General features: G+C 46.0%; 4 protein-coding genes; 2 read left to right on the top strand and 2 right to left on the bottom strand.

Annotated features, from left to right (window-relative positions):
• Nucleotides 1-4673: 4673 nt before the first annotated feature.
• GSTUM_00005319001 (uncharacterized protein) lies at nt 4674-6496 on the bottom strand. XM_002837406.2 has 7 exons: nt 6286-6496; nt 6161-6231; nt 5626-6096; nt 5349-5549; nt 5100-5300; nt 4932-5069; nt 4674-4876 (listed from the first exon to the last, which is right to left on the bottom strand). The coding sequence occupies exons 1-7, from the start codon at nt 6416-6418 to the stop codon at nt 4757-4759; spliced, it is 1335 nt and encodes a 444-aa protein (XP_002837452.1). The 5' UTR covers nt 6419-6496; the 3' UTR covers nt 4674-4756.
• Nucleotides 6497-6714: 218 nt separating this feature from the next.
• On the top strand, nt 6715-8610 carry GSTUM_00005320001 (uncharacterized protein; the record flags this gene model as incomplete). The annotated part of the gene is made up of 3 exons (XM_002837407.1): nt 6715-7073; nt 7137-7224; nt 7273-8610. 3 exons carry the CDS (start codon nt 6715-6717, stop codon nt 8608-8610), a joined length of 1785 nt encoding a protein of 594 aa, XP_002837453.1.
• Nucleotides 8611-8616: 6 nt separating this feature from the next.
• GSTUM_00005321001 (uncharacterized protein) lies at nt 8617-10863 on the bottom strand. XM_002837408.2 has 6 exons: nt 10587-10863; nt 10355-10518; nt 9707-10300; nt 9526-9656; nt 8954-9467; nt 8617-8896 (listed from the first exon to the last, which is right to left on the bottom strand). Exons 1-6 carry the CDS (start codon nt 10753-10755, stop codon nt 8813-8815), a joined length of 1656 nt encoding a protein of 551 aa, XP_002837454.1. The 5' UTR covers nt 10756-10863; the 3' UTR covers nt 8617-8812.
• A 1070-nt stretch (nt 10864-11933) lies between these two features.
• On the top strand, nt 11934-15344 carry GSTUM_00005322001 (uncharacterized protein). XM_002837409.2 has 9 exons: nt 11934-12068; nt 12134-12221; nt 12281-13428; nt 13483-13766; nt 13817-13894; nt 13951-14183; nt 14240-14337; nt 14399-14794; nt 14849-15344. The coding sequence occupies exons 1-9, from the start codon at nt 11982-11984 to the stop codon at nt 14864-14866; spliced, it is 2430 nt and encodes an 809-aa protein (XP_002837455.1). The 5' UTR covers nt 11934-11981; the 3' UTR covers nt 14867-15344.
• The last annotated feature ends 26 nt before the right edge of the window (nt 15345-15370 follow it).

Below are 15370 nucleotides of genomic sequence, written 5' to 3' on the forward strand. Positions count from 1 at the left end.
ATGGTCGACGGAGCATTGCTAGGTTCGTGATGTTGGCCTGTGAGTCAGATGACAGAGTTTTATTGGCAATATTAGCAGTATTGATACTGATTGAAATATCCTGTCGTATTTAACCTATAACTATTCCAACCCTAGCAGCAAGCATTGTAAGATCTGCTGCATGGGTGATTGGATGTAGTGGGAAGGGTCCTGAGACAGGAGAGGGGGCCCTTGAGGATGGTGAGATAATGAAAGTTTTGCCTACTGGTCCTCCGAAGGGTTTTTGTAGAGCCAGAGAGAGAGAGGATGAACAACTGAGAGTTGTGAAGTAGTGATCTCCAGATGTATCCCTTGGGTCCCCTGGGGTAATCTGCTTAAGAGGTTGTGACATCTCCTTTGCTCATTTACGAGCTTCTTTTTCTCGTACACGAGCTAGAAAGTACGGGTTTTTTGGAAGTTTCTGTTTGAGTAGCATATGTGGCAGGATACTTGGTGTCCTTGCCACGTCATGCAGTATGAAAAGATAGGTAGATAGGTAGAGACCCTTGGTAATAAGAAGATCTAACAATATACTATTAGGCAGAGACAACCTGATAAAATTCAGATTTGTCTAAACCAACTAAAATTCGTTTTTGAAGTCAGAGATTTTCTAGGTATGCTCAGACCTCACTCGTTTCCATTATGACTACTAAGAGTGAAGTAAAAATAGGTAAAGTAGAATTGAATTATAAAGACAATATTATTTTGTTAAGGTCTCTTCTCTGTTACTTGATGATGTCTAAAGCTTGGGAAGAACTTCGATATTTATATTCCACATCTAAGTGTTTGTAGAGTACGTCTATTTATTATACAACTATATACTTCTCTTAGTATAACTCGTAACCTCAGGTTTTCTTAAAAGATGTGAACACCTGAAGAACCTGAAAATCATCATACCCCTTTCGGCAATTACAATATAACTAACTCGGAACTATACTGTTCCCAATAGTAGTTATCTGATCATTATAGTCTTTAAACCTGTGGCCTAGTTCTCAAGTCAAACCGAGTTGGCCCCAATTGTCTCCATCATTGATGAAATGATCAGTTTTATCTGAGGGTTGCATCTGTGAAGGTAGTTGTAATTGTAACCTTTTTAGGTTGCCTGACTTCAATCCTTCATAGCTCCTTACCCAACCAATAGATATCTTTCGGAGGACTTCCTACTAATTTGAAGAAAGCTATTCCACAGGATTGACAAATACTCCCTCAGTTGACAATCCTTAGTTGCACTGGATAACAGGATTTCAATTGCTGTTGTAGTATTGGAAGGTATTCTTACAACTATAATGTGTTCCAAAGACCTAGTTGTAATACTCCAGGAAGTCTATTGGCTTTCATGGTAGTGTCCCTCAGAGTTCTAGACTCTACTAGTTATCGTAGAGTAGATGTGAATATATTGGTCTCTTATTGAGATTCTTTACCATTCAATACCATCTTTTTGTGTGAAATTGTCCTTTTACTTACAGCCCATGCCAAAGACATTACTTCTTTGAAGCCTAGTAACTCTCTGAGTAGCTGACGGATTAACTCTATTCTACTTCTCAGACCTAGCTGAGTGTCCCCACTCATATATCCTTTAAACGAGATCTGGTGGGATAGACGGCAGTGAGGTATATAGTATCATACTGACACTCATAACTTTGTGGCATTATTGTCACAGGACGAAACTGTGATTGATATGTATGATGACCTGCAGGCCCAGTAAGGGGACTGGAGAGGGGTGTTAAAGACCAGGGATTCCAATTCCAGGTAAGGTTATCCTACTTAGGGTAATTCCTAGATATCAGATCATGGTATTCCTAATACTCAGCAAGTTCATGGCAGGAAGCATCTATCAGATAAGATTAGGTAACCACTACCTGCCCAGTTATTACTTTGGGTAGGAGCTCGACGCCTCCAATATCTTTCCATACTGTGAGACAGAAACCGTGATATTCCACCATGCCATCTCTACCTGTCCTTCCTGTGAGCACCCCAGGAACCTCCACCTCCTGGTGGTGGAGAACCTGTGCGAGAAAGAGCCCCTTTGGTCAATACCGACCCTCCTAGGTAGCCTTGCCACCTACATCTTTGCCACGGCAACTGGTTTCCCTCCAAAATGCCTATGTTCAGAGATCATAACCCCCCACTTCGATCCACTGATGGGACAGCCCCATTGTCTACCACCCTATCCTCCAATTTGGTTCAGAAGTTGGAAAGTCTTCTTTTCTTTTATTTCTTTATTAGTTAGGTTTTCTTTGATTTAGGTTGAATGCTTCCCTTTATGCTTAGCTTTCTGGGTCTTGCGATATCAGCTGTTCATGACAGTTGAAGGCAATAGTTTAGTTTCTGTTGTTTGAGTTTGCCTCGCGATTAATGTTTTGTTTATGCCATAGCTAGCGCTGCATGCATGTTCTTGTATCTTATCAACAAATACATGATAATAATAATAATAATCAAAGTAAAGGACCTACAGTACAGACTCCTCATACAACCTCTTAAGTTCTTTCCTATACTATTAGTTGAACCAATACTTTACAAACATCTTCCATGATGCTACATGAGAAAGAGGTCTCACTTAGGAGAGGTAACGTGAGTACCAGACAATCTTTGACTATTAGAAGTGATAGTAAAGATATTAGTTCCCCGAGTTATTGAGATACCGAGAGAACGTAAAAGGTATGGTCGTTACCTGTTGAAGAATTAACCATAATGGAGTAGGAACATTACAAAAACAGTTAAATGCTTGCTCTGCTGCCCTAAAAAGTCTAGCACCAATACTGCCATGGTTCGCTGTGTCTTTAGTAATGAATCAAGGAAAAGTCTACCAATTCCTGAATTCATTGATGACTACAACTATCACATGGGAGCGGTAGATGTGGCCGATCAGCTTAGATCCTACTATTGTACACAGCAAACAACTCGATGTAACTGGTATCCATTATTTTATTGGTTACTAGACACTACAATAGTTAATGCATATCGGATGCAAAGGATCCTCTCTCCTGGGAAAAAGCGCAACAGCCAGCACTTTTTTTTCCGCCTTGAGCTTGCCAATAAGTTGATTGATATAGGTCTTCGGAAGCAGTAAGAACCCCCCTCCCCCGGAATCTCGATTCTTACTACCTGAAATTTATTACTTAGCCGGCCGGGGGGGTCATTGAAAATTGGAAAACATAACCCTTATCTCTACAAAGTTTTGTACGAGATCAGCAGCAATAGTTTTCTGATTTTTACTGACACCCCCGAGTATTGACATTATACGCATTTAACTAATCCTACTAGTAGCACCGACATCTCTGAATCCACATCGAATATTCATACTACGGGTGCCAGTCTCAATTATCCCAAGATCTCCGAAATCCAAAAGCGCCGAGAATTACACGAAAAGCGATTTTATATGCGAGGTACACATAGCCACCAACTCTCTCCCCCTCATAAGCCATTGCCTGTTACGTTCCCTCCACCTAGTACCCACCAGTATGAGCAGCGGCCCATTCATACTCATTGTATCTTGTGCCGGAGGCACAAGTTACAAGCTCCTCAGACGACAGTTAAGTCTGTGAACTTGGGCTGCCGTGAGTGTATTTACGCACTTTGCCGTGCCTGTTTTCCTATCTTTCACAGCTCAAGCTATATTAGCTAGTATTGAGCATGAATTTCTACATCCTCAGCTTGGTAAGTCAATCCTATTATGATATCTGTTTGTTCTCACTTAGACGTTTAGATTCATAGGCTTCTACTAATCTTCAGCTAGTTGTTTCAATCGCTTCTCTTCCTTTCCTTTTCATTTTCCTGGCTTTCTTCTCTCTCTTCTATCTATTTCTCTGCTTATCAACTCATAAGGGGAGGGCGACGGGTTGCTTTACACATAGTACGGTTATTCTGATTCTCATAAAAGAGTACTCTGCTTTCATGGCACACGATAGAGGTTGGTTGGACGACCCTAAAGCAATGGAGCCCTGTACTAATCCGCTGTTTTGGCTTTGGTGAAGTGGGAGTAATGGTGGGATATTAGTTGCTTTGGTTTTTTTTTTCTAGTTTGCTATTATTCTGTTGCCAATAATTATGTCTTTTTGCACTTTCTCTTCCTTAAGTATTTGCCAGAACTTGATATCACGTGACTGCTGATCACTCCATAATAGGCTGGTATTCCAGATTGCAAACTGGACTGGAAAGTCTCAGCAGTTTAAGGGATAGCCATACTGCTGAATAATCAAACCCATAGCCAAAATAGGCCAAGCTCTTACGCTATTATTGTGTGATCCGTGAAAATCATCTTGGCGACCGTCTGAATAAACCGAGTAAATACGGTACTCGAGTCAATTTAGTGACTGTACGTACGTGGTAGTCAAAATCAGGAAGTTGAACTTGTGAGTGGGAAGACTTTATTCAGGTCTCTTTTACTTGCACCATACACTGTAGGAACATCGCTGGCCACTCTTACCGGATCGAACCTCTAGGGAGTATCACTTCTTAATGGACTCAATAGTATCTCTAAAATGGTAGGTTCCAAAGGACTCTTTAGATCAGCTTCTCTAACCCACAACGGCGCCCATTTCGTCTCCCGGGTCCCCATCCACTGTGCACATTGTTGAAGACCGAGCTCTCCACGTTTGGCAATCCCAACCCAGCATCTCACGCTCTAATCGGCGACTAGAAACAAAATACATAGATCCCCCAACTCAAGTCTAGTATTGAAGCTATTTGTGTAGTGGGCACCCTAGTTTTTGCTACTAATTATGCACTATCTAACTATCTACGCCTTAGGCTTCCCCCTCCTCATCGAGGTGCTATTCGTAGCCAACTCTTTGCTGAATGGTATAAACACTGGAGCCCCAGGAATGTACTTCCTGAGGGCTTCGGGGACGTTGATACCCTATCCGTCAAGTCAGCATTTGAGCAACTCTCTGGGGCAGATTTTAACCGCATACCTCAGGGGTCTGGTAGTTCTCCAAAATGCAACAAAGAGAACGCTCAGTCGCACAGAGGGTGGAGTTAAGACAGTGAACGTATTTCTTGACAGTGTCAGTCTGAGCCTTTGTCCCGTATCTTATCTCCAGGTTACGTGACTGATAATCTGTGCAATTAGAGCAACTAACGAGTTCCTTGTACTCGCCCTGGAAAGGGAACCAAGCCTCGAGATCATACTTTTTCGCAGCGGCATTGTTCAGCGCACCTGACACAATGGTGACGACACGGTAAGGGATATTGAGGGACTTGTAGAATTCCTCAGAATAGTTGATCATTTCATCGAATGCTTCCCAAGACTTCTCAGGATCTGTGATGACGAATTGCTCAATCTGGGTTTTTGTTAGCAGCCACCTGCCAAAAAAAAAATCGTACCATACCTTCTCGAACTGGTGAACTCGGAAAATACCCCAAGCATCCTTTCCATGGGCCCCCGCCTCACGACGGTAGCATGAACTAAAACCCGCGTACCTAATAGGGAGCTCCTTCTGCTGCAACCATTCATCGGCATGAAGAGCGGAAATGGGCTGTTCGGAGGTAGCGATCAAGTATTTGTCGTTCTTCTCCTCTCCATCTACAACCTGTTATGCACCTTGATCAGAACCCCACTAGTGTACACCGGGGGGCCCGCCTATTCATCCCCGCACAGACACATACCTTGTACAACTCGTCATCAAATTGCTCAAGCTGAGCAGTCTTAGCCATCATATCCTTCAGCATAAACTGGGGCGTCTGAAGTGGGGTGTATCCCTTCGAAGCCAAGAACTCCAATCCATAATTGATCAGTGCTTGGTTAAGAAATACACCCCACTGCTTCAGAAAGTAGCCACGGTGTCCGACGACTTTGACGCCACGCTCTGCCTCGTATCCGTCGAGACGGGCAAGCACATCGTGGTGGGAAAGACAATCATGCTTCTCAACATTAACTCCGTCGGGTGTCCAACTCCTGATGAGTTCGTTGCTGTCCTCGTTGTTGCTCACTGGAACAGAGTTGTGAACGATATTCCCAATAGTGCCCAGTTTAGCATATAACTGTTTCTCCTTTTCTTTAGCAATAACTTCGAGGTCTTTCTTCTCGGCCTCGAATTTGACTTTTTGTTGTAGGAGGAGTGATGCGTCTTCTTTGGCCTATAAATATTGCAGTTCAGCAACCCTTCTTACGAGTGCAAACGACAATTCAAAAGTGGTGTACCTTTTTCTTCGCACCAATCTCCTTCTGTGTCGTGTTGATCTCACGCCCTTTGTTGTCAACATTGAATCTTGCTGCATAAGAAATTAATAAAATCCAAAGATCAGGGAACAGAACGAGATACAAACCAACGCGGCCTTCCTCATACAAAGCAATAACCTCGTCAACCGCCTCAACAGGTGCATATCTCCTCCTCTGGGCTTCACGAATCACCTCCGGGTTCCCACCCCTTGCCTCAATAAAGCTGAGAACATCCAACATCTTGCTCTAGACTAGTATCTTTGAGAGAGTGGGTGTCGAGGAAAAACAGATGCTGGTAACGAAGCAGCGGAAGGTGGCTGTTGGCTTGGTTGGAGGCTAAGCGAATCGGCAAGTAGAAGTTTGGTGGGGTGGAGGGGCACCGCGGGTAGCTCTGCTTGGTAGGGTTAGGTGTGTGTGATTATTGGCGAGGGCGAACCAGAAAAAAAGAATACAAGTGCATGGCAAATGCAGCAGCTTGGTCACTACATACTTGTATCATACCGGCTTGGCGAATTTCAACATCAACAGCGGACAAAATGGAGGTGAATACAGACCCATTCGCTCCCGATTTTGGCCAATTTCACGGGACGCCTCAGAGAACCTTGCCAGATGATTGTATGGGATACACCCTGATCATCATCAACCAAGCATCAGACCAATCCGCCATCCGAGATGAATTGGAGAAGGTGAAGCAGACAGCCGATAAGTTAGTCGAGGAACTAACGGCTGACTATATCTGGCAACGGGACAGCCTTCAACTCGAACTTGCCGAAACTGAAGATGTCGGATGGTACTTGCATGGAAGAACAGAGTATGGGGACTCGGTGGATGATGAATGGTTGATAGTCTGGATCTTAAGGGAATTGACCAGGAATATCCCAAATTTGTGGTTTCGGTCCGGCTCCTCCCCTCACTATCTTTTCTGAAGGATCGCTGAAGGTTTGTTAACTCCCAATAGAGTATACGATACGGACGGCGAGTTTCTACTTATTGAGGCTGCGAGCACGCTTCCACGGTGGCTCAATCCCGAGGTTGCTGATAACCGGGTAGCGGTCACACTGTCATTACATCCTTTCGCAAACTAACATATTTAGGTCTGGATACATGATTCAAAGCTTCTCATAATCCCTTTAACCGTCGCTCCAACCCTCACGGACCGTTCAAAATCCGCTGCTCACCCTCTCACGCTTAAGGAAGCCTATTCAATCCTCACCTCCGACTCGTGCGCCCTTCTCCAGCGGATTCGTCTGGTAGAAGAAGAGGCTTTCTATAGGCTCGAAAGATATCCGAAGGCAATACAAGAACAACTACATTATACAGAGGCCCTCATCCCACGAACTTGCGCGATGGTCTTGCATGAGGCACCGGAATCGATAGCTGCGGCCGTAGAAGCCTTCTACCTGCGCGACCCGATATCTCTTAAGTCACTGAAATCGATGAGCCACTTCCCACCTAGCGATATGGTCACGACCTCAGTTAGGTTTACCAAAGTTCTCTACGCCCAACTCAAATCGCAGGAGTTCGAACCACCATCTGGGAGTGGGTTTGAGGTCTCACCTGATATGCCAACTGTGAATATGATCGGGATCAAGCTTGCTTGCGGTTTTGAAATGCTCATTAGTGACAACGCTGCTCCACAAGTTTCGTCCAAGGCGAGGAAAAATATAGTCAGACGGGTTAAAGATATACTACAAACGAAAACACCACCGACGGACGAGGAAATTTCATCATGGCCTCAACGGATCGATGGTGAGGATTGGTTGGATATCAACTATGAAGATTTAGAAAGGGATCTTTCAGGACGCAATGCCGACCCATCAGGTAGCTCGAGAGGAGCAAAGGAGGCGGAAAGTGGGTGGGGAGATAAACAGGCGGAGGAAACGCTGAAGAAAATGGTTAAGCGGTTTGAGGCATTCCTAAATGATGAGGATGCCGGAGTTGAGGGAGCCGAGGTCGACGACATGGATATCGACGACGATGATGACACTGAAGAGTTGAGCGATAGCGATGAAGACAAGGAGGTTAGTTTTGATGAAGTTGAGTTCTCACGAATGATGCGCGAGATGATGGGCATGCCAATGCAAGCTAGCGGTGACGGCGAAGGAGTGGGTGAGGGTGAGGAAGCAAAGATTCGAGAGGTGATGGCAAAGGTTGAGGAAGAGCTCAAGGAAGCTGGGGCAATCGAACGGGGGAAGGGCATGGCCAAAATACAAGAGGATTGCGGTGAGGGGGACGTGAGCGATGACGGAGATGAGGAAGTCAACGTAGACTACATGCTTGCAAAGAATATGCTTGAGAGTTTCAAAGGTCAAGGCGGGCTCTCTGGCCCGGGAGGTAATCTGTTGGCTCGAATGGGGATAGCACTTCCCCGAGACGAGCCCGAGGAGGATGAAAAATATTATGAGACAAAGGGCAAACAGATCCAGCAATAGAACCAGTCTAAGGAACAGATGATAAGTACATAACTGCCTCTCAACCCTTATCGTCGAGTCCAAGAACAAATATTAAGCGTGCCGAAGGCGAGCTATACACAATGAGCAAGTCCGAAGCACACCCTCCTATAGGAAGCGGGGTACCACCAACACGCCAAAACAAAATGAACAATGCTTCGTGTTACCTATGTAGGGGCTCAAATTACAACTCGAACGTCTGAGTTCTGCTCCCAATTCCATCAAATATGACGGTATTATTGATCGGAACATATTGTCGCGTGATAATCTTTTCTCGCCGTGAACCGTCAGAGAATAGCATTAACCTGAACTCACGTAGACATACCTTGATTACCTCTTGGGCAACAATTCCACCAGCAAGTGATGCAGTAACATGGAGCTCCCCACCCCCTGCCCGTACAATCTCCTTTGCAACCTTTTCACATCTCTCCGGCAGACTTTCAGGATAACCAATACCTTTAAGGTACTCGCATATGATTCTCCTAATTTCCTGATAATCTTCCTCACAACTCTCGTGACTAGTATCCCCAGGAGCCCGGCCATGGCCAGTATAGAACTCTTGATACGCCCTAAGTGCGATATAGTGGTGAATTAATGAACTTTCTACGTCCCAATCTCCTAGCGCACCCAGGACTACTCCCTTATGCTGCTCATTAGAGTTGGAAAATTCGTCAGCAATTGATCGGTAGTTCAAGCGCCGTAGGAAGTTTGAGTGTCGACAGAACAGCTGGATTGCATCACGATCTATCTGGTTTCGTTTCGGGTGTTGTACTCGGTTCATGTAATCTCGAACAATCCTTTCGACGGCGGCAGCATCACTATACGCCTTAGCGCGATATCTACGAAACTAATTTTCAGCACACTAGGGCAAAAAAACATCAAGAATCAGTAACTCACAAGTTCTGCAGAGCCACGTATCCGCGGCTCTCGGCTTTCATATCGGGCATCGCCCCAGATAATGGCAATAGCGCATTGTTGGAGCCCGCGAAATCCTTCACGGCTCGAGCGATGATCCAGAATTCATCCGTCTATCACAAAGTCAGCAGGAACCCAGGGTTGAAAGGCTCTGGAAACGCACCTGCGATGTGATGCTCTGGCATTCGGGGTCATTCAAGACTTCCTTTGTCCCACTTGAGAGTTCTGCGGTTCGTAGATCTCCCATGACAGCGTTCACGGCTTCCACATAATTCTCCTCAATCCCACCTGGAACTCCCGTTCTCATCCTATCCATGATCATTGATTTAAAAAGTGTTTTCTCCGAATAGCTTCCCGGTAGGTGACCCTGATGTGACTGCTTCCAATCTTCCAGATATTTTAACAGCAACAGTACATATGGAATGTGTCCGTGCTCATGATCACCCATTCCGCCCTCGGATTCCGGCACATCAAGGGTGCTTGTCTTTTCCAATGCGAATTCTGAAAGTTCCGGCCAAGGGTTGAATAAGCGAAGATCAACTAAGGAATCGGGATGTATTTCAATAATGGTATGGGTAGGAGCGTAAATCCGGAGGCTAGTTATGAAACCAAGTGAATGAACGAAGAATATAGGTATCTCGGCAGGCAGTTGTAACAGTAGAGGGGTTGGGATTGGTGACATCAGAAGCAGGTGTGTGAACTCAGTTGTACGAGGATCTAGGAGTCCTGGGGTATTGGAGAGTATACTCTCCAAGTTCTACCATAAAAAATGAGTATCTGATTGCACCATTCATGCAGGTTTGTTGCTCACATCAATTCTAAACCCACCTGCAACGTCTGGGTTCAGTTCCCCTAACAAGGCAGCAGCTCTCTCTGCTCGTGGCTTCCCGAGACTGTCCTGGTCAAGAAAGAAGTTGACACCCAAGTCCGCTTGCTCAACCAGCTTATCGTCGATAACGGTAAAGCGTCCAATGCCTTGAAGGTACTGGGTTAACAAGCTTTCGCATCCACACAATTCCTTCGCAATCAATTTGATATCTTACTTGGCAGAATAAGATTCTTCAGAACCTCACAGCCTGTAGCTGTAGCCCCGAAGAGGGCAATATGTGCTCGTTCAAGGCGGTTCTGGCCATTCGCACCCCATAGCCTTAGCTGACGGTCGTACTTCTTCTCCTTGGAGCTTGGAGAGCCGCTGGGGGGTGAAGAAGCCATGATCGCAGGGTAACTGTAAATATTTTCAGAGATTGAAATTCGGAGAAGCACAAAAAGTGGAAATGAGACCAAGGGCGAGAATATATATAATAGTTCAACAAGAACAGTTGGTCGTTGACGTTTAAATTTAACTCCATGGACATTGACTCAGCCCCCACCAAAACACGTGCTGCGCGGGGCCCTTCGGGTTAGGGTTCCTCTGGCACTTAGAAATGAGCAGTGATGCAGTAAACTCGCGGCAGGGGCTATGTCGGTTCGGCGGTTATGTCGGGAACGTAGATACGCAGTAGAGGTACACTTCAGTACTCGGTACGGACTCGAATACCCAGAGTGACGTCAAATGTTAATTCTTGTTCCTACACATACTGTGTATGTCTCTTCCCGACATTACACACGAACCGACATAGCCCCCGCCGCGAGTTTATCAGCTGTACGAGCGGTTTCTGATCTCAGATTTGTAGTTCCTTATCATTCTCTCCCATGTTCCTATACTCGAGTATACACTCCATTGCACCTCTGCTAGCTCCAGACCGAATGCTACCAAGCTGTTACATCACATCTCCCTCCTGATTTCTTTCCCTGGCCTACGAGTACTCTACTCTAGACCCAAATGTCCAATCCATCAATTAAGACATGATCATCCTGATTGCCGGCGGCTAATCCTAACCTATGGTGTTGTCAGACATGCAACCCAAATGGATTCGTGGTGGGCAATGTGGATATTCGTCATCAAGTCATGTTGTTTCTCCATCTCTCCATCAGGAATTCATCATGGAAGTGGTATATTTAGAGGGGCTATTGAACCCGCCGGGAGAGAGACAATGAGAAAGACAGAAGAAGTGAACAGGAGGCAACGTGGTTTTATTACTCTTGCCTATTCTCAATCTTTATCCAGAAAAAGCACACAATTATTTAGGTTTATCCTGAAATCTTTTTCCATCAATATCGACCCCCCCCCACTTTGTAACCCAGGTCAGTTTTTCAGGTCATCGTTATATTTCCTGTAAAATTCAGATGATACAGAATCTTTCCTGCTGTCCCTCTACACCCGGTCTTGTTGACTTGGATTATGTCCTGAGATAAAAATGGGTATTGTTATTGTGTTCAGGAAACTTAATTACTTGTAAATCCAAACTGCTTACCCAATCACCATCTAAGTGAGCAAGCACCGAAATCCTCTCCATCTCCGCCTCACAACCCCCTGAGTGCTATCAACATCGTAAACAATGACCAAATCTACTGTTGCTGAGTCTTCACGCACCTCCCGCTCAATATACCCTAAACCAAGCTCATTCTCCTTATCTCACTTCTCCGTACTTACACACCCATTCTCCTTGGCCAAGCTTCTCGTTCGGGACTAATAGTAGCGAAATTACAGACCGCTGATTTCATCGTGAAGGACTTCATAGAAGGCCTTACCGGCTCCGCAATTCCCGCGAATCGTCGGTCGGGAACAAATTTTGGCAGTATCATCGCTCTCCCTTAGCTCCCAGTCTAGCGCTCTGATGGCTAAAACATCGCTCAGCACCAACCTTCGATCCCAAACCCTACATCCGCACATTTGAAGGCGCTCTGGAGCGGCTGAAAGACCTTGATGAGGACCTCTCAGCAAAAGAGTCTGAGCTTAAAGAAGGCGTACGAAGGGCAGAGATGGACCATGCCCGCACAATTGATCGCTTAAGTCTCCAATTTAACACCACCTTGTCGGAGTTTCAACGCCTCGATAGCAGCATCACCGATGGCGGGGGCATGGCCTCTAGGATAGGTGGGCAACTGGAGCAGCTGGAGAAGCAGCATCAGCGGGCTGAAGATGCAAAGTTCTTAATACAGTGCTACACAGAGTTTAGCCGTGGAGATACTTCCCGATTAGAAAAGCTGCGGCGAACTCCCTGGGTTGAGGATAGCATCAAGTGTGCCATTGTCAGTCGACAGTTGAGCTTGATTGCCAAACGAAACGAGGGAACCGCCAAGCCGGGGACAAAAGAACTGATTGAGGCCTTCTCTGAAAGCCTTGAGCAAGATCTGCTAAAGCAATTTGATGATGCATATCGGGAGTTTAATGTGCCGGCCATGAAGGGCTGCGCCAAAGTCTTGCATGACTTCAATGGTGGAGCATCGGTGATTAGCAATTTCTTGAACCAAATGGACTTTTTTATTGCTGCCGGGAAGATCAATGCCGGCGAGGTTGTCATTGAAGACGACCTTAAAGAACAACTATCAGATCCCGATGCCAATCCTCCGGGGCTGGACCCAACTCTATTAACCCTAATTCATGAAATCCGAGACGTTCTGAAAATGGAATCAGAAACTATCAAAGAGGTGTTCCCATATCCAGAGGCAGTGCTTGGCACCTTCTTGCAAAGAGTTTTTCAACAGTCTCTGCAACAGCGACTGGAAGCGGTACTAGAGCACGCTTCTAATATCTCTACCCTCGCCTTCCTCCGCACATTACAGGTTTCCAGGGCGCATGTCATGACGCTTTCAGATGACCTGAAGGCTCACGGACTGACGGAACATCCGGGGCCATTGAGCTCAGGCACTACTATGCTTTTAGACCAGAATGTTGAAGAACTATTCACACCATACCTTCAAGATAGGGGATACATGGAGAAGGAGAAGGAGAGTTTAGAGCAGCTATATACAGGACTTCTCTTCAAATTCCACATGTTTCATGTTTGTGTCCCCCCCCCCCTACATCCCCCAAAGTTCCAAATCTGACAAAAACAGGAACAACGCAAGGAGCAGAAACCCCTCGGAGTCCTAGACCGACTCAAAAAGTCCCGAGAACGAGCAATAGAAAAAGTCCTTGAAAGCGAGCTTGCAAAGTCACAGAGCCATGCCCTCAGCAAAATCATCGGCTTTGAGCGTAAAGCCGGGAAAGATAATCATCTCTCCGACGTACTCCTATCCGATGCGGATGGGAAGCTAAACGTCGAATTTCCAAAGAGAATGCTTAAGTGGCTTGCGGAAGCCGTAGGGAGAAGTCTAGAATTGAGTTCACAGGCTGATACGTGCGTCTGTGCATTCTCCAGGTGGGGATTTGGGAAACTAACGAGCACAGCCCGAGGGACGTGTCTGTCATGCTGAATATCTTGGTTGAGAACATGAGGACTATGTATTTAGATGTCGCTCTAGACGCGTTCGTGCTCCTTATCTCTACTCTGGGTCCTCTGTTAATACTCCTTCCCTCTACAGCGCCATCGAGGCCGCCGAGGCTCAGACTAAAGGCGAACCAGATTTATCATATCTGCAAGAGCTAAAGCCCACTACCATAATAATGCATCTAATGTTCTCATTCATAAATACAGCCCTAACCCCACTGTCGCAGACCTCACTAACGATCAAACGAGAAATGATCAAACTGACTAATTCTACACTCTCAGCGCTGGAGCAGAAAGTTAATGGGGTGATTCAGAGGACCATCGATAGTACGACCCTCGCCCAAGCAATCCCTTGTTTTCTCAGCCGCTCATGAACAATTTAGTTGTCCTAGCGCACATAACCCTCCTCCTCAGCAAGCAGCGCAAAGCCGACTTCAAACCCCGCGACGATGAAGTCCGTCTAACAACCCTCCAAACCCCCGTAAGTATCTCCTCCTATTACCTTCCCCACCACCCATCACCCAACTAACCAAGGAGCCAAGACCTGCATCTTAACAACAGCCTTTCTCGAAAAACTCACCCAAACCGCCACCACCTCCCTCGACGGCGCAAACCTCACCCACTTCCTCACCGAGATAAGCGGCGGCTTTCGCACTGCCCTGCTAGAGCACCTCAAACGTCACTCTGTAAATCAAGCTGGTGGTATAATGCTCACCAAGGACCTGGCAAAGTACCAAGAAGTTGTGAATTCTTGGAAGATACCCGCCGTGCGGGATGCATTCGAGATAGTCGCCGAGATTGGAACGCTGTTTGTAGTTAGGCCCACGGCAGTGAGGGACAGGATGAGGGATGGGGTGCTAGCGAAGGTTAAACCGCATCTTCTAAAGCCGTATCTGAGTCGCAGGGAGGATTATGCCTCAGCGGGAATTGAGAAGATTGTTTGTTGCACTCCAGTGACCCCCAAGGTTGGCATGGTGGCTAACTCCACGAAGTTGGCGAGTGAACTCTAGAGATACTACACCCCCGAGAGGAACACATTTAAGATACGGGCAACTAGTAAATGACCTAGTAGCGTGCACGGGTTTGGAAAATACTTACTCTTTGGAACGAGTAACACTCATTGTTGGGCACTTAGTGTTGGGACGCCAGTGCCCTTGGTTGGGTTATGGGACAGAGGTCGAATCCCACCGAGGATTGGGGTTTTTCAGGCCAACAGAGTTCAACAGGTGTTAATGAAAATCAGTAATCTTATTATTCCCATAAAGATTGGCACGGTTCGGGCGGTCCAAAAGGTGCACCAGGATACCATAAAAGAAAAGTGTTACATGTGGCTGTGCGACGACTTTAAATGCCGAGACGTATGATACTTGTGATTCTTGATATGATAAGAAAGGGGAGCAGGGCTGGATATATGTTATGATAGGACTTTGATCAAACTTCCCAGTTCTGGGAAAGGGAAAAAATATGGTGCGTGCACTTCAAAACGCACACCACATATTAGCTAGTTTTCAATT

The sequence above is a fragment of the Tuber melanosporum genome (genome assembly GCF_000151645.1).
Source record: "Tuber melanosporum whole genome shotgun sequence assembly, scaffold_19, strain Mel28".
Classification (NCBI taxonomy): Eukaryota; Fungi; Ascomycota; class Pezizomycetes; order Pezizales; family Tuberaceae; genus Tuber; species Tuber melanosporum.

Bases quoted from the DNA above. Each gene is read 5' to 3' on its own strand.
- GSTUM_00005321001 (XM_002837408.2), bottom strand. From the start codon at position 10,755: ATGGCTTCTTCACCCCCCAGCGGCTCTCCAAGCTCCAAGGAGAAGAAG. The intron at 10,519-10,586 runs GTAAGATATCAA...AGTACCTTCAAG, and splicing joins GAAGAATCTTATTCTGCCAA to GCATTGGACGCTTTACCGTT. The intron at 8,897-8,953 runs GTATGTCTACGT...CGGCGAGAAAAG, and splicing joins TTGCCCAAGAGGTAATCAAG to ATTATCACGCGACAATATGT.
- GSTUM_00005322001 (XM_002837409.2), top strand. From the start codon at position 11,982: ATGACCAAATCTACTGTTGCTGAGTCTTCACGCACCTCCCGCTCAATA. The intron at 13,767-13,816 runs GTGCGTCTGTGC...TAACGAGCACAG, and splicing joins TTGAGTTCACAGGCTGATAC to CCCGAGGGACGTGTCTGTCA. The intron at 14,338-14,398 runs GTAAGTATCTCC...CAAGGAGCCAAG, and splicing joins TAACAACCCTCCAAACCCCC to ACCTGCATCTTAACAACAGC.
- GSTUM_00005319001 (XM_002837406.2), bottom strand. From the start codon at position 6,418: ATGTTGGATGTTCTCAGCTTTATTGAGGCAAGGGGTGGGAACCCGGAG. The intron at 5,550-5,625 runs GTATGTGTCTGT...GGTGCATAACAG, and splicing joins TTGATGACGAGTTGTACAAG to GTTGTAGATGGAGAGGAGAA. The intron at 4,877-4,931 runs GTATGCGGTTAA...CTTGACGGATAG, and splicing joins AGAACTACCAGACCCCTGAG to GGTATCAACGTCCCCGAAGC.